The 21,408-nt window shown below is 50.3% G+C and overlaps 1 protein-coding gene across 4 annotated transcripts in view; it reads left to right on the top strand.

Annotated features, from left to right (window-relative positions):
* Positions 1-1,262: 1,262 nt before the first annotated feature.
* Positions 1,263-21,408, top strand: part of PUF60 (poly(U) binding splicing factor 60) — a 28,406-nt gene continuing 8,260 nt past the window's right edge. The window contains exons 1-7 of one of the 4 annotated variants that reach the window (XM_086630839.1): positions 1,280-1,313; positions 8,025-8,132; positions 13,062-13,157; positions 14,967-15,056; positions 16,082-16,132; positions 20,202-20,363; positions 20,824-20,916. In XM_086630839.1, coding sequence (XP_086486965.1) covers positions 13,080-13,157; positions 14,967-15,056; positions 16,082-16,132; positions 20,202-20,363; positions 20,824-20,916 — 474 coding nt within the window. In that variant the 5' untranslated portion in view covers positions 1,280-1,313; positions 8,025-8,132; positions 13,062-13,079. Of the gene's footprint in view, positions 1,314-8,024; positions 8,133-8,755; positions 9,692-13,061; positions 13,158-14,966; positions 15,057-16,081; positions 16,133-20,201; positions 20,364-20,823; positions 20,917-21,408 lie in introns of those variants that run through there. The other 3 variants (XM_086630838.1, XM_086630836.1, XM_086630837.1) reach the window with 3 other exon arrangements.

Raw genomic sequence — 21,408 nt, 5'->3', positions numbered from 1 at the left:
GTCCTGTCCTACAGGAAAGGGGATGTGTCTTCAGACACTGATAGTCAAGTCTGATTAGCTAATTAGGATTGTAATTGCTGCCCTTATGTTATGGTTGTGGTGTGCACACCTTCAGTAGAGTATCTACCCCTACTTTAAAGATTGCTTAATGTAGCAATCCACTGTGTCTCAAAAATCATGTTTTCCGGTGGTTAACTGCTGCCTCTTAAATTTCGGCTAGAAATGAGGTGGTTTATGTGACCGTTCAGATATTGTACCTTCATCTTCCAGATGGAACTTTTGCAATGCAAGGCTTTCTCATCGTGACAGTAATTAGGCGTTAAGTCATGTTTTAGCTGCTTTTGATAAACTTTATTGGCCTCAAATTTCTCCATCTTTTACAAGGCTCTCAGGGTCTGTGAGCGGGTACGTTTCCCTCCGTTCCGGATCCCTGCTGCAGCGGGGCCGCAAGGCCACAAGGTTCTGCTGCCAGTTTGAGTAGTGGGGCACACGGTGCCACAGCCCATCCCGCCGTCCCGGACTGGTGCCACAGCCCATCCCGCCGTCCCGGACTGGTGCCACAGCCCATCCCACTGTCCCGGACTGGTGGCACCTGCTCCCTAAAGCACACCGCCGCCGCGGGAAGGGATGTCTTCTGGGGCCCGTCCTATTTCGGAACAGCGCCTCCATGCCCGGGGCCAGAGGTCACCTGTGCCAGGCTGCCCGGCCTTGCCTCTGCATTTAAACTGGTTTGCAGGAAACCGGTCCCCTGGGAAAAGCGCAGAGGGCCGGGCCGGGGCCGAAGCCGGACACGCGGGGCACGTGTCGCTTCTCACGGCGGTTCTCGGCCGCGTCCGGCACCCGCTGCTCCCCGCGCCGTGACCGGGGCTCCTAACGCGGGATGCCCGTGAGCACGGACCGCCCTGGGGCAGCCAGGGCCGCTTCCAGCGCCTCGGGCACGGAACGGCACAGCTTCTGCCCGCCGGGCGGCCGGGCCGAGCCGAGCCGAGCCCGACCGAGCCGAGCCGAGTCGGACCGAGTCGAGCCGGGCCGTGCCGAGCCGAGCCGGACCGAGCCGAGCCGTGCCGAGCCGGGCCGAACCGAACACAACCGAGCCGAGCCGAGCCGGGCCAGGCCGAGCCAGGCTCACGCCTGCCTGACCGTCCAGCCCCACTCACGTGACTCCCCGGCGATCTCGCGATAAGTTCTCCGCGTCTCCACGGGACGGCTCGCGAGAGTTTCCCGTTTCGCGCGCGCCGCAGAGCTCTCGCGAGAGCCGCGCACTGACTGCCGACGAGGTGGACAAGATGGCGGCTACAACGACCATCTCCCTGGTGAGCGGGGCCGCCGCCGCCCTCCCGCGGGCGGGCCGAGGCGGCGGGCTCAGGCCGGCCCGCTCTGTGAAGCGTCGGCCGGGCCGGAGGTGTGGGGGGCGGCTCGCCTCGGCCGCGGGGCGTCGTGCGCGCCGGGCCCCGCCGGGATGGCGGCCGGTCGCGCCCGGCCGCCGCTCGGGGCCTCGGCTCCGCCGGGCGCGGGCGGGCGGCTGGGGCGGCTGCCGCGGGGTGGCTGCGGGCCCTCCGTCGTCCGCGGGCGGCCTTTCCGCGTGTCGCGGCCCGCCCTCGGGGCGTGCGGCCGAGGGGGATCGCGGCTTTCCTCCCCCGGCCGCCCCGCCGCTGGAGATCCCGCTGGTGCCGCGGGTGAGGCTTCCTGCTCCGCCTCGGCGCCGGCTTCCGTGCCGGCCAGGCGCCCCGCTCCGCGTCCGGGTGACGGGCTGAAGCGGCCCGGAGCCGGGGGGCCTCGGCGGCGGGCCCGGGCGAGCGGTGCGGGGCCCCTCGGGGCGGCCGGTGGCGCGTAGCCCGCATCGGTCGTGTGCTTTCCCGGTGCCGTCGGTGACCGGCGTGCGCTTCGTGCTGGTGCGCGGGGATTGGTTTCGCTGCAGTGCGGTCGCGCACGGTGCTGTCTCCGGGCCGCTTTGCTGCTTGCGAAACTTCACGCGTTTAAAAAGCTCTAGCGAGGTGCTGGGGCTTTTTAAGGTGCTCAGCAGAGGTTTTCCTTCCAGGTTAAAACGCGCTGCTGGGCGCGTTTCCTGACAAAACGGGTTGGGTACCCAACGGGCACTGATGATTTTCATGTTTTCTGTTGTTTCTTTGTGCATTCGTGGAAGGATCCTAACGGTATTGATTTCTATAGGAGTCCTTTGTGTTTCGGGAACGTTCTTTAGAGCTTTCCTGAAGGGACTGCTGATGTTTAAGAAAGCAGAACGCCCTCGTTTCAGAGGCTTGCTTGTTTTCTTTGTGAGTTGGCCTTAACTAGAAGAAATATATTTATATGCATATATTTATATGCTTTAAATAGAGGGAAAGTACTTCCCTAGGATGCTGTTCAGCCTTCCTTGGACCAGTCCTTTTATTTTTGGCTAACCATGGAATTTTGTAAAATGGAAATACGAGACCTGGTAGGTGTTAAGCCTCCAAGGAAAGTATCAAGTAATACGGTTGTAGATGCTGGGGGTGGCCAGGCTCATGAGCATCCCATGATATTTGGAGGGAGCGCATAAAGTACTGGGTTGGATAGACCATTGGTGTGACACAGCAGGATATTTCGTAATGTTTTTGTGTTTTCCGCTTTTCTTTTTTTCTTCCCATCGTTATTTTCGTAGGAAGTGCTGTATTTCTCTCATGAATAGGTCTAGCTCTAAAGCTGCTCTGCTGTTCTTTAAGGGTCTGCCTTTGAACTTCGAAGGAGGTGTCTTTCACAGAATTCTTTTTTGTATTCACAAACATTAATGCTCATAATCGGGGGCAAGTATGAGTAACTCTCCCTTCATTTCCGATCTCATCCTTGCTTAATTAGAGCTTCATTGTGTTAGGAGATTTGCTGGGTTGATGCTGGGAATGAGTGTTCAGGTCTTGAGCAAGAGAGGTTAAATACAATTCCAGAGATGACTGAAACCAAAGGAATGTTTCACTGAGGATGTGCGAGGACATCAGGTGGTGTTTTTCCTCAAAGCTAAGGTGGTGCCTGTCTTTTGTCTCCCAGCACACCACTTCAGCCAGTTCGTTTGCTGTCCCTGCATCGTTTGGTACGTGTATGTTTTAAATTGACAATTTATACATTTCAAAGCCCAAACCGCCCAGCCACTGCAGGTTTTGCTGCGTGGAAGTGGGATGGTGTGGTGGGTAGTCAAACAGAAGGCTGTCGGAGTTGCGGGTCTGTTTGCAGGGAATTCTCAGGGCCTTAGAACATAAACAGAAAAATGAAGACCTTGCCTCAGAGTCTCTATCTGTCTGTGTGTATTGGCTACTGTAAACAAATTTAACCAAACCTGTAAAAGAAACTGGTTTGTTACTTTTCTACAAATGTGGTGTTGGGATTGAGCAGAGCACAGTGAATGTAAGGAGTTGGATTGGGTTTGTTTACTTCAAACACCAGGCACTCCAGCTCAAACCTGGTCGCTTACGCTGTCGGGTTAAAATGGATGTTTGCAGGGAGTCACAATCCTGTTACAGATGGAGTATTGCACGGAGTCCAAGCCAGTCGTGAGGAACCTTTGATTATTCTTGGAGCTAAGAGCAAGCATCCGGGAAGTTCCAATGTAGCTTCAGAGCTGGGTGGCTGTATCAGCAGGGGCACGGAGGTGGCGATGGCCTGTGGGTGAGCGCTGGGAATGTGAGGCAGGGCGCGAGTGCTGTGACGGGTGTGAGAGGTGAGGAGCAAGCAGCTGTTTTGAATATGCTGATGTTATTCAGCAGTGTTGGCTGCAGAAGAATTCGGATTAACTGATGTCAGCTCTGTCTCTGTTGGTTCTTTCAGCATGTTCTGACAAGAGGCAGTAGACATCAGGAGTGAGGAAAGCTAAAAGGATTAGTTAGATGAAAGGTGGTGTTAGAATACAAGCCCTGAAATGGAAGAAAGTGGCTTTTTTTTAATTTCCCTTGCTCCCAGACTGGATGGTATCTCAGCATGAATAACAAATGGCATAGTGTAAGAGACAACCATCTAGGAGCAGGAATTCCAGCTCAACTGGGTATTGCAAGCTTTTATTCAGCATGGGCTTTTGGAGTATGACTGGAAGATATTTATTTTAAACTTGAAGACTGTTAAACATCCTCAGTAGAGCCTTCATTCTTGCCAGCTGCACATAATCATAGAATCATAGAATTAAATATGTAGAATCGTAGAGTTAAATATGTTAAATATATAGAATCATAATGAGTTAAAGCACTTTTTTTCAAGTAGGGTCTTTCATAAACTGTTTTTTATGTGAGTTGAGCTCTCATCTTGCTGGAAATAAGGTGAATCTGACCATCCAATATCATATGTTAATTCGTTGACATCTTTGCCACTGTGTGTTTTACCTCGCTGTGCTTGAAAAACTGACACATGATCTTAGTGCTAGTGGTCCTTAAAATGAAGACCCGATTCAAATGTCTCCACAGGCACCTTTTGCATGATCCCTGGCTTCTTTTTCAGGTCCAACACGTGTGTGTCTGTTTTAAATCTCCGTTGCATGCTGGAAAGAAATTTGCTGCTCTATGCTATGACTACAAAACTGGCCTGAAGAAAGCCCAGTGCTTCTGCAGTCTTAACAGCTGCAACACTTTCTTTGTTCTGGGACAATTGAAATCAGGAAGGCTGGGTAAAAAAGCTTGAGAATTAAAGACAAAGTAACCTCAATTAGGAAGAACTCAGTTCTGACATTTGGTAGACTTGGATTTTAGCTGGCAGTTAACTTTCAGCCAGCTTTCTGAAAGTACATTTACAGTACAGGCTCTGCTGTCGTACTAGAAAGAGTTCAGTGAGAAAAATAACTAAAATAGAAAGCAGAGGGCTTGTCAAAAGGAGTGCATCTTGTAAGGAGACCGAGTTGGGTCTTATGAATTATAACTCAAAGTTCCAAAATGTTTGGTGCTTTTCAAGCGTAGCGTATGCTTATCAGATGTCTTAAATTAAATGTACCTGACATTGAGCTCATCAGTAAACACATATTGAATGCATTTTATGTGGAAGCCGTGCAGTTTGATCTGTGTGAGATGGAAGCATCACTCCTCTACCTGGCCTGTTCTTTTTCTAGTTCCCATGTGAGTTTTGGGTAGGGTTAGACTACACTGAAGCATTTTGCTATGTTATTATCAGCTATGTTACTCGGTGCCAATCACTACTGATTGCCATGACAGCTCTGTGGTGCTGTTCTCTGTTATCCAGAACATCATGCTGCATTGCCGTCCTGGCTGTATCCATTCTCTCACCTGCATGTTTTTTTCCACACTTGCTTTTGGATCCCTTACCCCCACACTGCTGCCCAGGCCGTGCCCCTCAGCTCGCAATACAGGCAGGTTCCCATATGGCAAAGCTCTCTTCCTCCTCATGTCAGAGCTGTCACAGGTTTTTTCCTCCCTTCCCATGGTCTGCATGTGTGCCCACTCAGTCAGCCTGAGCAGTGTATGTGCAGGTAAGGTGGTGTGCAGTGCCCAGTACCTCCTGTCCCCCTCCCAAGTACTCTTTAAAACCTGGACAACCTCTAGTGCATCTGATGTAGCGTTCAGTGCTTTGGCTGACTTAAAAGGAGGATAGGAGGAAGAGAAACAAGTTGCTGAGCTATTTCATGATACTGGATCTCTGCCACAGCTGCCTCATGAAAAATCTGTGGGGGTACACGGCTTCCTGTGGGTATCTCATGCCCCAGCACCCAAATAATCGTCAGCCACGCGTTGTTTGTGGAAAGTGCCAGGCTGCACAGAGGCAGGGCAAGAACCTGATGTGGCACTCTCTGCAACTGTCTTTTTCCCAGCGTGGTCCTGAAGTGGCACTTGAACCGCGAGCATGATGATGAAGTTTACCTGTTGGGGACACACCCCAATTCTTTAATTCCAAGGGGTCTTTTTGTTTTGTTTTGTGGGATAAGGACTGCCTAATTGTCAGTGGGAGTGTGTGGGTTAATTCACAGAGCAAAGGAAGTGCCCTCCCGTGTCCCTGTGAGGGACATAGTTAAGGAACGGACTGCCATGTGCTACTCCTGGTGCAAACTTTGTCTTCCCAACTAATAAGTGTTTTGTCTGGTTCTCGTCAGTAACTGTGGGAATCTGTTAAAATGGTGTTGTTACTTCACCTAACAGATGTTTAGTTTAGTTACTGGATCTGGCTCATGGAATGGATTGAGTTGGAAGGGACCCCGGAGACCATCCCATTCCAACCCCCCTGCCATGGGCAGGGACACCCGCCACTACACCAGGTTGCTCAAAGCCCCATCCAACCTGGCCTGGAACACTGCCAGGGATGGGGCAGCCACAGCTTCTCTGGGCAACCTGTGCCAGTGCCTCAGCACCCTCAGAGGGAAGAATTTCTTCCTTAGATCCCATCGAAATCTCCCCTCTTTCAGTTTAAAGCCATTGCCTTGTGACCTGTCACTCCACACCCTTGTAACAAGTCCCTCTCCAGCTTTCCTGGAGCCCTTTTAGGCACTGGAAGGTCTCCCCGGAGCCTTCTCTTCTCCAGGCTGAACAGCCCCAACTCTCCCAGCCTGTCTCCAGAGCAGAGATGCTCCAGCCCTTGGAGCATCTCCGTGGCCTCCTCTGGCCCCGCTCCAGTAGCTCCATGTCCTTCTGGTGTTGGGGACCCCAGAGCTGAAGAGTATCAGGAGTTTCAGTTGTGTTTGCTGTTGGCAAAAGTCGTTTTGGAGCCTGACAGCATCAAACGAGCAAAAGAACAATCTTCTGCTAAGAGCAAGTGGTGCAGAGAACTTGTGGCTTAGAGGAACCCAGCATGGACACTGAAATTATATGCAAGCTCTCTCACTGCCCTTCTGGTGTTGTCTACAGCTGCATTAAGTGGAGAAGGGTTAGCTGAAGGATTTGTCAATAAGAAGGTGAGTTGATGGTCAGGGGTAGTGGTGTTCCCTTTTGGGAGAGAGGAGTGTGCTTCCTTGTGTCTCACTTTCCCGTTTGTGCTCAAGAGGAGGAGGCTCATGTGCATATTTGTTTATTTTAGCACTACACTGTAGCTTGTCAGGAACAGTAGTTTTCTTTCTTTGAGAGTTGAAAATTAAGATCCAGGAGATTTCTGGGTTCCATGAGACATGAATCGTAACGCAGAGCGCGCTGCATAGAAACGTAACATCTGGCAGATTTTTTTTTTATTCCTCAGTGCTGATCCAGTGGGGAGGAGTTCTATCAAACGCGGTGGAAGTGTAGCACAAGGAATTGTTTCAAGGGTGCACAGGTCACTTGTGTGCATGTTTTTAAGACTTTTTTCAGATGTTGGATTTGCACAGAATCTGGAAGAACTGTTATGCTGCTAGGCAACATCAGTGGAATTTGTCACAGAATCTCCTCGTTCACTGAAATAGAAGCGGTGTTACTGGCGGAGCAGGCAGCCACGTGAATGGTTTGGTTGTGAGAGGCTGCAAAAGTGGCACGGTTTGAGAGGTTTTAGTCCCTGCCCGTTCTGTATAGAGCACGGCTGGTAGGACGGTGGAAAAAACTTGTACTGCCAAAACCCAGAGCTCTGGGCACATCCATCGGTCGCACGTGCTCGCGTTAAGAAATCACTCACTAGCGCTGCTGTTTCCATTGGGGAAGAAGTGTTCTGTAGGGACTGGAGAAGGGTAGTTGCTAAAGAAGTTCAGGAATGGCAAAAGGCCATCGTGCACAGAAAGCTTGGAAAGTTGGAGAGTTTACAGCTGAATCCATGGAGATTCAGGTAGGGCAAATACTTACATGTGTTTGTGTGCGCAAAGAAGGACCTTTTCTGAAAAATAACCTATTGTGCGAGTGAAAACGTCGCCTGTGACCAGGCACTCGGGCGATGCTTCTGCCAGGTTCGCTGCTGGTGCAGGGTGTTGGAGTATGGAGATACTGGGATGATTACAGGCTCCCAAGCACTGACGCGGCTCATGGAGCAAGGGTCCATGAGCATACTGGCCTGGTGCTTCCTCAGTCCTTTTTCCACCTCTGTCTTGTTTAATCTTGGTGTTGTTTGCTTGTCATGGTTCCTAAAATAAACCAGATTCTGTGTTTTTCTTTCTCTTGTGTGTGTTTATACTTCAGAGAAGTTCTCAGCCATGTAATAAATTCCCAACGAATGTGCCTGAACTCTTGGAGTTCACACCACCCTAAAAGGCCAAGCAACGCTCAGAAGCAATGTCCTAGCAACAGGTATACAGTTTCTATTTATTTCTTTGCTTTTAAAAGAAGCTTCTCTTCCCCTACTTTTGCTGTCGGCTTCTCTCCCGTTTTTCCGGTTCCCTCCTAACTGTGCAGTGTCTTCAAATAAGGCAGTTTTCAAGGTGCCAGCCGTGGTGTAAAGCTCCACCTTTCAGCAGGTACTGTTACATCACTGCCCAGCAGACTGGAATTAATTGTGCTGAGCCTTTTCTCGGCGGTGGTGTTGTCCTGCGGTGCCAGGAAAGAGAGGAGCAGTAGTCTGGGTTCTCTGTGAATGGTGCTGGAGGTCGGGATCGTTCTACTCAATCTGTAACTTTCCACATAGACTGGACTAATGGAGGGTGGTAGTCTTCCTTGGAGAAACTCTTGGTGTCAAAAGGTACACGATCACAAATTTTTGTTCCAGCTGTGCCGTTGATCAGCAAAGGCACGTGTCTGTGGTTTCCTTCCAGAGGGGTGTGTGGTAGCAAAGAGCTGGGAACCAGCGGTTCCTGGGTCTGTCTTCTTGGGTACTCCATGTCACTTCTAGATCAGTTCATCATACTTCATCATCCTTAGTTTTGATTTTATACCCTCCGTGCTGGAGATTGGATGTTATCAGCCAGTTCTCAGAAATTATGCCATGTAAAGGCTCAAATGTCTAAATTACATTGAATGTGGATGTGCAATAGGCTTGATTTTTAAGAATCATAACATCATAATCAATGGAGTCACTTTTTTATTGTGAATGGTTAAATTTGATAGTCCTTCCACCATGTTTTTCTTCTCTGCAGTCTCATTGCTCCTAAATTGCAATAATTCCATTTTTTAAAGCTGAGAGGAAATGGAAACAGCAATGGAAAAAGGTGTGGGCTTTTAAATTGTTTGCAGAAATCTAAGGAAGTCTCTGGACTTGACTGTACGATAGCATGAACGTGTCATGTAAACAAATGGGAACAGGAGCCAGGGGAGCTGGGTGAAAACACTTTTTTTAGCCAGTTGGTTAAGAACGGTTTATTTTTTTAAAATACTTTTTTTAACATCCCACAATCAAGACGAATCTTGGCGATGGTGGAGCCTTCCTGTACCAAACAGATCACCATCACTATATGGCTTCGCTGATACTTTTTGTTTGCCTGCGGACTGTGCAGTAGCGTCTTTCGATCAGCAGGGTGCACTTGAGTTTCCCAGTTTGTAGCCATGGAATGGTTCCACTGCCTCTGTTCTTATTCATGTGTCAGCTTTCTTCTGTTGCACTTCTGTTCCCCTGAGATCCTTGGGTGTTGCTTAGTGTAGCTGTGAACTTCAGTCCGAAGGTACCAGTGAAATAACTGCAGCTCTAGAACACTCTACACATGCTTGGAGAGTCTGTTTTTATGTTAGGGTTTATTTTGCCTCTGCTCTGTATTCACCGATCCCAGATAATGCTCACAAACCCTTGGGAGCTTGGGACTGAATGCACAAACCTGGAAGTGTCAGTTGTGGCTATAAAATGGAGGAAAAGTGATCTGGGAGATACCTCCGTGAGTGTCAGCGAATGCATCCTGTGTCTGGCTTTGCTTTCAAGGCAGGTGAGCTCCACTCCTCGCCTGATGGTCTGACCGAGGGGCGCCGTGTGAGCGGGCAGGAGGCAGCGGGCAGGTGGCAGTTGCTGGTAGACTGAGACAAGTGGGCTAATGTGGGAGAAACTTCACAGCTGGTAAAGGAATTGCTTAAATCTTGTTTTCTGCTGTTAAGTGAGGCTTTTCTCGTGATAATTTTTACACCGAAACCAGCAGTGCTCGCAGACACAAGTTGCGTGTCCAGCCCAGTATGGGTGTGCCACTGAACAGGGGAGGATATTGGTCTGGTTTGGTGTTTTAAGTGGTTGATGGTGAACGTGGAGTTGAGAAGAAACGAGTTCTGCTTTTGAAGGTTGTTGCAGGCAGAACTTACGTGAACAGCAGAGGCAGCTCCACGTCCTGCTGCTGTCCACCGAGAAGGTGGTGAGGTTGAGGTGGGCGGTTCCAACAAGGGGCCCGTTGTGCTGCAGTCGCAGTCTCGCTTCTGCCGCTGTTGGATTGACGCGGTAGGAAAATGGGAGTTCCCTCGTGGTGTGGGAATCGGACCAGCCCTGCTCTGCGCATTCATGAGAAACGGACAGGTTCTGGTGGGAAGTGAACACAGTTTGCCTCGTGAGGAGGCAGTTTCTAGTCCAACAGTCACTGTCACATAGCTAGTGAGTTGCCAGAGGATCTCAGGATAAGGAATGACCGGGCAGTACGATGGCAAGTGTTGCGTTTGATATGTTAGAACATACAAAGTGCCATGTGTACGAGGGGGAAGTACCCCAGTTCTGTGTGCACGGTGACAGGTTGTACAACAGCCTTTCCCTGCATGCACTGTTCAAGGGCTTTCTGCTTAAAGGGAACGTGACCCCACTTTACACCCAGCGAGTAAAATAATAAATTTGGTTAATGAGCATCCATCACCCCAATCAGTGGGGACAGGGGATTCGTGGCAGCCCTGCCTCGAGGGAAAAGTGGGTGCTGAGTCCCTCTGTAGCAGCTTGAGGGGTGTCCGCCAGGGAGGTGCGTGGTGCAGGACGCTGTCATGTCACGGTCCTGTGCCCGCTCTGTGGGCAGTGAGAGCAAATGGCTGCCCCATCCCTGGCAGTGTTCCAGGCCAGGTTGGATGGGGCTTTGAGCAACCTGGTGTAGTGGAGGGTGTCCCTGCCCATGGCAGGGGGGTTGGGACGGGATGGTCTGTGAGGCCCCTTCCAACCCAGACCCTTCTGTGAATCAATGAAATGGGCCAGCAGATGCAGCTGGGGATCGCAGCCGTCATGGTAGGTACTTGCTGGTCTCGGTGGTGAAGGGCTGTCACAGCGAAGCTCCTGTACTTGCAGCTAGAACTGACACTGCACGAAAAGTGGGTGCTTGGGAAGCCTCTCGTGCTCTGCGCTCCGCTCCTTTGGAGCAGGAGGACTTGAGGATCGTTACCTTGGGCCCGTGCCTTCCGAGCAGCTGCTGCTTTCTCCTTTCTGCTGCTGTTTACTTCTTGAACTTGGCAATTTCTCTTACTTCCAGAATAATTTTTAAACTCTAAATTATTACCCTAAATCAAGAATACCGTGTGAATGTGCTCGAGCTTCATTCATACTTGGGTGGTGTCTGTCGTTTACTGTGGAAAGAATTCATGTGGTTGAAGTATCTTAACTGTTTTGTACTTTCCTTCCCTGTCACCAACAGAACCTTCTATGTATCAATACACAGAAAAAGTATGGAAATGCCATAAGTGAAAAATTGGGCTGTCAGGGAGCATGTGATTCTGGAGGAAGCGGGCGACTGGGCTGTTGCCTACCAGGTGTGATGGCAGCAGGAACGGGCCGGTGTTGTCTGGAGCAGTCCGTACAGCACACGGCTCTCCGCACGGAGACGCAAGCATGGTTTTCCTGGAATCACCCTGCTGCCGCTAAGTGTGTCTAACGGTTCTGTTGTGTCTTGTTCAGAGCTGCTGCAGCATCTCATCTCCTCGCCAGCGTGTCCCCTTGCCTCGTGGTAGGATAAAGAGGATGCAATGAAACATGCAGCTCGTGTGCAACCATGGTGCAGCATCTTTTGCTTTTGAAAGACATGGCTTTCTCTCTGAGGCTTCAGGTGTAGCCAAAAAAATAACTTTTTGCCATTCTGCATTTTGGTATTGTGTTTGTAAGTTCTTGATGCACCTGTAAGATTATTTTCTCTCTGGAGGAGGAGATCAGTGGTCTTGCAGAGATGTTTTTGCCCACGGGAAACTTCTAAGTCGTTAGCCACTACCATGAGTGCCATGAGCAAGTGATTGTTCTGAATGAACGGGAACCAAATTAGTGGGAATACTCGCTGTTCCTGCTGCTAAAATGCCAATTACCTTGATATTGCATCTTTTCCAAGTGACAGCTTTGTTCCTGTGCCAGGAGAGCTGGTTTTGTTTTGCCCTCTGAATGGGCCCGTTCCTTTTTTCTATGCTGTGATCATTACAGAGTGCTTACATGTTATCTGTCCCCTCCAGCCCCAGAGAACTGAGACATTCATTAATAGTTTTTTAATGACGAGCCCTATTTTGACTGGAAGTTATGCGATGGCACTTTTGGAATACCGGAGTAATACCCTGAGCGTACAAACTGGTGGACGCTTACCAGAAAGACAAAGCTGCCGAGTCACTTTAACCAAAACCAGGTCGATGGTGGTTTCTCTAAGGTGGACCTGTGACGTAACGTGGTAGGAACCATTGAGCAGTTGTTTCACAGGAATGTGAGCGTGAGGTCGGGAAGTCAGGAGAATGCCTAAACCACAGAGGGCTGATTAGCTGCACATACAGCTGAAACCAGGACAAGTGGTCCAGTGGCCCAGGAGCATTTTTCCAGCCCTGTTCCGATGCTGGTTTTGTGAATCCGTGTGGCAGGGAGTGTGCATCGGATACTCAGTGTGAGGATGGCACTGCGTTGTTACTCAGTACCCAGAACGGTGTGTGAGATGGGAAAAGTTTCAGATAAGATTTTAAAAAGGAACTTGAGAAACCACGAGTGACAAACCAGTATAGGAGGAGATGGAAGGAGAAAATACGTGGATTCGGAATGGGAAAATAGATGGGTACGTTTGACAGAATTTAACTGTTGAGAGGTAGGATGGAGATGATGTGAGTGAAGACTGGGGAGTCTTTCATTTTCTTTTAGCTGAAAATCCGATCGTTAGGGAACTCTTAAAGTGTCCAGCATGTTCATCACTGTACAATTGATGGGATAGCTCTCCCATGGGGAGGGGCTGGAATATTAACAGGCTTTCATGAATTACTGAGAGGTTTGGATAGATGTTTTAGCCAACTGTGACATTCTGACATTAAGTGCCTTGAGTTTCCGGGAATGAAGAAATGGGTCAGCTTTATGAGAACAGTTTTTTTCAGGAGTATTTTCTGTTTTCTCAGGGCACAGAGTCCATTAAGATGGAAAATGGACAGAGCACAGCGGCTAAGCTGGGGCTTCCTCCCCTCACACCGGAACAGCAGGAAGCTCTCCAGAAAGTGAGTAAACTTGATGTGAATTTGCTGTTTAGCACTCTTGTGTGTTTGTTTGTGGAGTTCTTTTGTTTCTTGTGTTGTTTTTTTTGTTGTTGTTGGGTTGTTTTTGTTTTGTTTTTTAAAAGAACATCTGTTACTGATGTTAAAAACCAGAACTCGCCTACCAAGCTGTGTACGGGGTAATGGCCGTGCTGTGTGTGGATTCACACTTTCCAGTTTGTGCCCAAGAGTTACTTGTTTTGGTTCAGAGTGTATAGGTGCTTTTTGCAGAGCATGATGTGGAATTTGCAGTTGGGGCAGGAGAGTGTTTTTAATTAAAACCCAAACAAAACACAACAAAACCACCCCACCAAACATAAGTAAAACCATCTTGAGATCCCACTGTAGTTGTGTGACGATACGCAGCCGCTGCCAGGCGCCGCCTGCGCGCACAAGGAGCAGGCTCCTGGTGTGCTCCAGCTGGTCTCTGGTTCTCCCACACAAGAACACATCACCAAACGTCGCTGTTTTTCCTGCGTGCTCTTTCCCCTGCTGTCGTGAGGAGATGCAGCAGCAAGCATTTGCGAGCGTTTTCAACCCACCTGAGCCAACCTGTTTTAATCTAGAGGAAACCTCAGCCCAGCTGTGGTGTCTGGATGTTGGTCCTGTTTTATACAGCTGGTGGGGAGGCTGCTGCTGACTTCTTGCCCGCTTTCCTGACGGGAGTGAGCGATGCCTGGCTTACTGAGAGGAGAGCAGAGTTGGGAAACGAGGGGAAAGAAAACAAAACCAGGGCCTGTGGGAGCTGTGGGCTAGGTGTTTTCTGTGCCCTAGTAAGGCAAGTAAAGTGTCGTTCTAGGTAGGCTTCGTGTGAATGTTCCCGTGATGTTGAAGCTGCTTGTGTGTGTGTTGTTTGGCTCACAGTGTGAAACGGCCTCGTTTCCTCTGGCTTCTCCGTAGCTGACAGATGTAAATCCCCTTGTCCGTTTCCAGGTTTCCGAAGCACACGTCTCAAATCCACGGTTTAGAGCCTACCGTTCCCTGGCACCTCCCAAACACGTACAGCCATGGAAAGCAGGTGCCTGAGGGGCTGGCTGAATGTGTTTGCACCCTCCCCTGGGAATAGGCACATCTGTGGGTATTAGGTTTCCCATGACAAAGAGCCTCCATGTCAGCACCACTGGCTGTAAAGCTCAGGCTTTGTCAAATTTGTAGAAGACTGAAAGAAAAAGACAAATCAGTCTTGTGTCTGCAGGCTAGGAACCAGAGGAGGAGAGCTGGAGCATTTTAGTGAGCAAAAGCAGTGGGTCCTCCAAACCAGAGTAGGCCAGATGTGGTAAGAAAAGAGAGGGGGAGCGCCCAGTCAAGAGACTGGACCTGGGGATTTGGAGGCCCTTCCTTTTATAGAAACTCTTTGTCCAGATGTTCTCTGAGTGGAAAGGACTTGAAGGAGGCTATCTGTCCTGCCCTCATCCCAGCAGGTAAGGTGCTATGGTGGGATCTGAGGGGCAGAGGGTGGAAGAGGGGAGATGCTGAGTGTCTAGTGCATGCTGCTTTCCTAACTTTGCACCTGCTGCAGACCGAGGCCATCCAGTCCTCTGCTCAAGCATTGTGCTGTATTCCAGGGCTCACGACTCCGAGACGCAAACCGAGATGTTAGTAAGATGTTGGCCGCTGGCTACTGTACCTGTGCCTTAGTGCTTAGGGCTGGAGCGCTGAAAAGTTCCACCGGCAGCCAGTTGTGTGGTTCTGGGGAGCTGTGGTGTGAAATCGAACGTCGTTCCCTGCTCCATGGTGTTGTCCTGTGACTACAGAGCCTGTATTTCTTTCTAGGCAAAGAAGTATGCGATGGAGCAGAGTATCAAGAGTGTGCTGGTGAAGCAAACCATCGCCCACCAGCAACAGCAGCTCACCAACCTGCAGGTGAGAGCCCCTCCGAGATGCTCCTTCTGTGCCTTACTCTCCCCTGAGGCGGAGTTCTTTTTGCACTTAGAAGCAGAGCACAGCCCTGAGGCCTGCCCGCAGCCAGGTACACGCGCTTGTGTGTCCGCAGTGAAATGGAAACGTGCGGCCTTCCGTTCGCCAAAGCGAGCCCCTTAATCGCCTGAACAAATTACCCCGATTTCTCTCAGTCAAGCAGTAAATTTTTCAGAGTTTTTTTTCCTGTTGACTGGCCAAATGCTTCTGGAAGTGCCAGAAGCCAAAGAATTTGCTGTGAGTTTCACTTTTGGCATACATTTAAGATGGCACCCGAGGTTACTGGGAGCAGCATCCTTTCACCATCCCTCTGCCTGGGAGGGACGGGGTGCCCGTGTCTCCTGTGTCACTGACAGTGCTGCCCCGTTTGCCTGCCCTTCGCCCAGGCGCGCTCCCAATTGCAGGGAAGTTCGGTTGGCTCCTCTTGCTAATGCTGGGATGCCTATGGACTGGGAGAACCCTTAACTGGTGTTTGAATCTCCTGTCCTTTAGAGGTCTCTTGAACACATCTCACTGCCTTCAGCTCAGTCAGGAAGCCCGAACGATGGCTTTGGGCTGTCGGATGTTTTAAGGAGGAATGGCTGTGCCTGTGCTTGCCGCAGTCGGCAGCTCTGGCCTTTCAGGGCTGTGCCTGATTCCGAGTGTCCGATCTAGTTGAGGGGCTCCTTTTTAAATGCTGGGGGTGAGTCAACGACAGTGGTTGCAGAGGTTACTATTGCCTTGAGTCCCCCCCCCCGGGAGAAGACCCTGCTTCCTGAGGCAGTGGCAGCAGCACAACTCCACCCTGACCTGGTGGGACTGGAATCTGCAGGGTCCCAGCGCTGGACAGTCCTTGGGACCAGGCAGTGAGGGGCAAGGAAGGAGAGGCCTCTCTCGCAGGTTCCCTGTGCCGCCGCTCTGCTTGAGTTTTTACAAACAGCCGTAGTATGCTCAGCTCCAACAGACTGAACTCTGTCTTTACTGTCTTTCAGATGGCAGCAGTGACAATGGGCTTTGGAGATCCTCTCTCACCTTTACAATCGGTCAATAGACATATTCACTTCTTCTTGGGCACTTTGTCTTAGTCAGGGCCTAGAGCGGGGAAGTACGTAGCGGTGATACAATGCTCTTAATTCGACCCAGCACAACCCTCCCACATACCCACCTGTTATGGACAAGCACAACAAGCAGAGGCAAAGTGTAATCTCCCCAGAGGAAGACCCTAGGCTGGGTGCAGTCTGCTGGGACACTGGCAGTCGGGGTCCTGGAGTCAGTTGGCAAAGAAAGCTTTAGATTTCGAACGGTTCTGAACACACCCGTGAAATTGTGGGAGCTGCATTTCTAGGGATGCTACAGTTCTGAGGTCCTGACCTAAAACTGACTGCCAAGGTAACTCACAAATGGGCAATTTCTTATGAAACAAACTCACGGCACTGGAGACCTGGCAGCTAAGGTGCTGGGGAGGACTGGGGCACTATAGGTTTCCAGAACGTGTGTAGCTCAGATGTAAGACTGCTCTTTACTGTGCATGTTTCCAGACTAGGTGAATATGGCATGTTCCAAAGTAAAAGCAGGATGGAAGTAACAAAACTGCAGGACTATTCAAAGAACTCATGCAGTCCTTTAGTGCTGCAATTTCTAATCAGACGCCACAAAGAGCTTAATTACCTGGGATTATCCATCCCCTCCTTTTTCCTAAACATGTTGGACAATGACCACTGCAGAAAGTGTCCTCTAAGCTCCGCTCTGCATGCAAAGGTTCATTTGTAAACGTTTTCCCATCTCGCTGCATTATAATATTTCTGCTTGGTGTGGAATGCAACCGGAGGCTTGTACTCCCAAGGGAAAGAGGCGCTGAAGCCAAAATCACCCGTCTCCCCTCCTTTAACACTGCCGCAGCAGGCAGTGTGTCAGCAGGGGAGCCAAAATAAATGGGATGGGGGTACGTAAGTTTGGAATGGAAGAGAAGCACATATCTCAGTGTGAATTTGGCATAGCTTCTTTCCGAGCCCTCATGCCGAAGAAGCTCCCACCAATTAATGCAGACGCTTACTTGATAGCGTAACTGCATCGGTTTTGCTGAAAAAAATTTTTTGGCCCGTTATTCACAGCCGGGCACCAGATGAAAAGTGTGTACTGATAATGTAACAGGAAATGTTTAATTTCTCGTTAGCCCCAAGGGCATAGTCAGTATCAGTTCACATTCACATAATAATGTGAATGATACATATTCAGTATTGTGAATCCTTTTCCTAAGCCATTCCTCCCTCTCTGGGGAGTCAGGGACTGCTGCTGATGGCACAGAACCTACAAGCAGGAGTCTGGGCTGAATCATTTGGCCGTGGTGCAGTTCAGTGTAGTTGGGATGCCCCGTCCTCAGCAAACGCTTTATCCCAAAGCCCATCAGGAATGTGGAAAATGCAAACAGACCTCTGTCCAACACTTTGTCCTGTTGACAAGATCCATCAGTTCCTCCATGAAGGAAGTGCAGCCTGAACTTCCTAGTGCAGTATCTTAGTGCCTGAGATTGAAGCTTCCTGTCTGCTTAACCCTCCAAGTATTCCAGCCCAAGATTGCCGTGTCACTTCAGCAAGACGAGCACAATTTCCTGGCGTTGTACTAAAATGGAAGGCAGCGGTGATGTTTTTGCATCGCCTCCTTCGTTTCAAGGAGCACTCCAGGACGATGTTTTGGCTTGTCCTTGAAGGAACCTTCATAAGCACTTAGCGTAGGTACAGCTGTTGGCTGCTGCCTTTACAAAGGTTGCAGATACTTCAGACTCCACTTTAGAGGTGGAGAAGGAGGGGCAGCCACCAGTAAAATCCACTTAGTGTTGCGAGCGAAAACAGTGAGATTTCTAGTCATGAGTTTGTGACACTGGCACGTGCTGAGGTCACAGGTGTGCATTGCATCATTGATGCTACCAGCTCCTGTTAGTGATCCACACGTGGCCCTAGCTGTCATGGTCCACCTCAGTTCTGCCTTCTCTAGGTCCAGATTTCTAATATGTTCCTGATGTAACAGTCTTCCTAACACCACCCCACCTGTTTTGTTAGGATCTCTGCAGCAGGGTAAGATGTGGATTTTCTCCTGTAAATGTTGCTGCTGTGGGAGAGGACAAATGCCATTTTTCTTGCACCTGTTGCATTGATAACTGAAAAGAAGAGAATGTCTCCTTTGTATTTATAGACCCTTCAGAAGGCGAAAAACCCCTCGGCGTGGTGCCAGGCTGCAGTGTCTTGTCAAGAAGCGCTCCTAGTAAAACCCTAAATTTTTATCACAGTCTGTGGCACCGTGGGTGAGGCGCTTCACTCGGACACTTGGGGTTAGAACGGTGGTGGCTCTGAACCCGTAAATGGACACACTGCACAGACTGAGGGGCTACTGCTCACTGGCTTTCCTGCACCAAAGCTGGGAATGTGCTGGAGAACCTGGGAGACAACACATCAGCTGTCCTGCGTGTACACGTGCCATAGTCCTCCTAGTCATGGCATTGCAGAGTAAATAATAAAACAGCTTATTTGTAACTGTGAAATACTTAAACCCAGACGAGAGGCACGCTTAATATCACTTGAGGAGCCGCAGTATGGGGTGAGAACCATTCCAGTTTGTAGTATTTATAGGAGTTGAACCTTGACAGCTTGTTTCCTCCTATGGTCAATGTCAAGCATGTGTGGGTACTATGAGGGAGAAGGATTCCTTCAGGTACAATTCGTGGCCTCCATGCTGCTGTGCTTACCACAGACAAACGCTGTCCCTTCTGTTCTGCCCTTCGAGTCGCAGCATCCCCAGACACATCAGAGCTCGTTGTGCTGTGCTCGTTGCAGCATTCCGAAGGTGGGCCTCTCCCAAAGGCCCAGATTAAAGACCCTCCCAAACGGCGGTGGGGAAGAGGGGGGTTGTTCAGAGATGCCTGCCCTGGTGCCTAGCACTGTGGTGCGGGGAAGGGAGAGAGGCATCGAGCTTAACGCTGCGTGTGCCTGCTCTGCAGCAGTCCGTAGCCCCTACTGCTTCGAGTTTGTTCCGTCTGTCCCACGCAGATGAGGAACGAAGCCCGGTGCACATCTCCAACGCACTGTGATTCAGTCTTGCTGATCCTAGGGAGCTGCCTCTACAGAGACCTGGTTTCTGCCTTGGTCCCAAGACGTGCTGCTGGGATATGCTGGCCAAGCCTGCTGCTTTACGTGGGCAGCATCGTCCCAGACTCATGTCCGTTAGCAGTAGCAGTTCTAGAATTGCCAGAAGGGTGAAAGATAATTGAAGGATATACTGCTTTTTTGAATACCTGCTGTAAGAAATTTCTGGATTTGTCTTGCAAACAGGTTTTCAGACATACTTAGGAGAAAATAGCACAGAGACCTTCTCTGCACCGACACTGGTCAGGGCCGAGTCTTTGGGGGCTGCACCACTCTGAGCCAGTACCGACAGGCAGTGATAAGTACTAGCACCACACATGTACCTACCAGCTTCTGTTCAGCCGTGTCCTTCTCTTTGCTTTGGAGCTGTGCGGTGGAAGTGGTGCCTAGTACTGGATCTCCTCCTGCCTGGGGTGGGGTGGGGGGAGGCGATACGTGATGCTGGAGGGAGTGGGGAGGAGGTACCCAATTCCAGATCCTTTGCTGCCTGGGAGGATGGGGCGGGGGGAGGGAGTGACGAGGTGGTGCCCAGGATTGGATCTCTTGCTGTCCCTTGCGGGAGGGAATGGGAGGGATTGCTGCTAGTGTCTAGAATTGAGACCTTTGCTGCCTGGAGGGGGAAGCTGTCCTAGAGTGAAGTTATTTCCTCCTCCTGCAGGCGTTGCTGGAGATGTGATCCGGCTGGGGAGGGTTAGACCTTACCAGTGGGGCTGGAGTTAAGGCTCCAGAGGTGGCAGACCCCATCAAAGATTTGGCTGCCCCGGGAGTGAGCTGTACTGTTTATCCGCTCCAGCAGTCTGTGCACTGAGCAGGAAAATACTTCTGTATTACTACGTGTGCCAGGCTGTGCCGCAGCCCAGTGAGGAGCTACCTGCTGTTGGGCCATAGCTCCTGGGAGGGAAGGAGGAAGGGAAAGAGGTCCTGGCATCCATGACCACCCCCTGACCTAACCAGCCAGTTCTTCTTTCCAATACAGATGGCAGCTCAGCGGCAGCGCGCCCTGGCCATCATGTGTCGTGTCTATGTGGGCTCCATATACTACGAGCTGGGAGAAGACACCATCCGCCAGGCCTTTGCCCCCTTCGGACCCATAAAAAGCATTGATATGTCCTGGGACTCTGTCACAATGAAGCACAAGGTGGGTTCGCCGCCCTTGAGCGGTGTGGGTTTTCTCTTCTCTCCAAGGCTTTCCCGAATATCTCCAGGAGGGGAAGGAGCCCTTTTCCTCGTGGAGAGCAGGCTGCTCTTAGAACGTTTATAGCTGCCTGTCCCACTCAGCTTTACGGGATTCTGTAGTGGGAACCAGATGCATGTGGGGGTGGCGTGCACGGACGATGCCAAACAGGTTGCAGTCCTGTGTGCAATGGCCTTTTCCCTTTAGGCCTCCAGGTATGAGAGGCTCTGGAAGCAGGTGGCTTTGTGTCTGTACTTTTGCATGCAGTTTTCTGCTTTAATGAAAATCTTCTTTAAGGAAACATCTTCTTAGGCCACGATAGCAGGAATCTGGTACATGGGAAGTCTTGGCTGCATTACCTTGGCACTAGATTCGAGACGAGATACAGCTGGTATGATGCAACAAGCGTATCCTTCTGTCCTAGGGTTTTGCTTTTGTGGAATACGAGGTGCCTGAAGCTGCTCAGCTGGCCTTGGAGCAGATGAATTCTGTCATGCTAGGGGGAAGAAATATAAAGGTGAGTAGCATCCTCTGAACATTCTTTGTTCTCTTTGCTGTGACTAATGGGTTTATACCTAGGAATGCTTTCCCACAGTGCTGTGACATGGAATATAACCTAAAGTCTGTTCCCTGATAGACCTTGATATTCAACCCATTGAGTACGCAGTGGCTCTGGGTGCCTTTCTGTCCGAGGAGAAACCCCCAGCATGCTAATAAACCTAGAAACTTGCTCTGGAAAGCTAGCTCAGTTTTTTCCACCCACACGTAGAACAGAAGTCTGAGGACAAAATAAAGGTGATTCTTGATATTTTAATGTCACCTTCTTGTATTGTACCTGTGTGGATGGTAGCTCAGTAGCATCAGGCTCTTGTGCCTGTCAGAAGCATGAGGGACTTCAAGTAGGGGTCCACCCTTGCCAGACAAAAGGGAGGCGTTCAGCACAAGCAGAAAGGAGCAGAGGATTGTAGCTGTGTTTTTTCAGGCAGTACGAGGGGATCTTGCAAAAGTG

This window comes from Tauraco erythrolophus, unplaced genomic scaffold (assembly GCF_009769465.1).
Source record: "Tauraco erythrolophus isolate bTauEry1 unplaced genomic scaffold, bTauEry1.pri scaffold_52_arrow_ctg1, whole genome shotgun sequence".
In the NCBI taxonomy this organism is placed as follows: domain Eukaryota; kingdom Metazoa; phylum Chordata; class Aves; order Musophagiformes; family Musophagidae; genus Tauraco; species Tauraco erythrolophus.
Note: the sequence above shows the minus strand (reverse complement) of the source record. Positions and strands in the feature narration are given on the sequence as shown.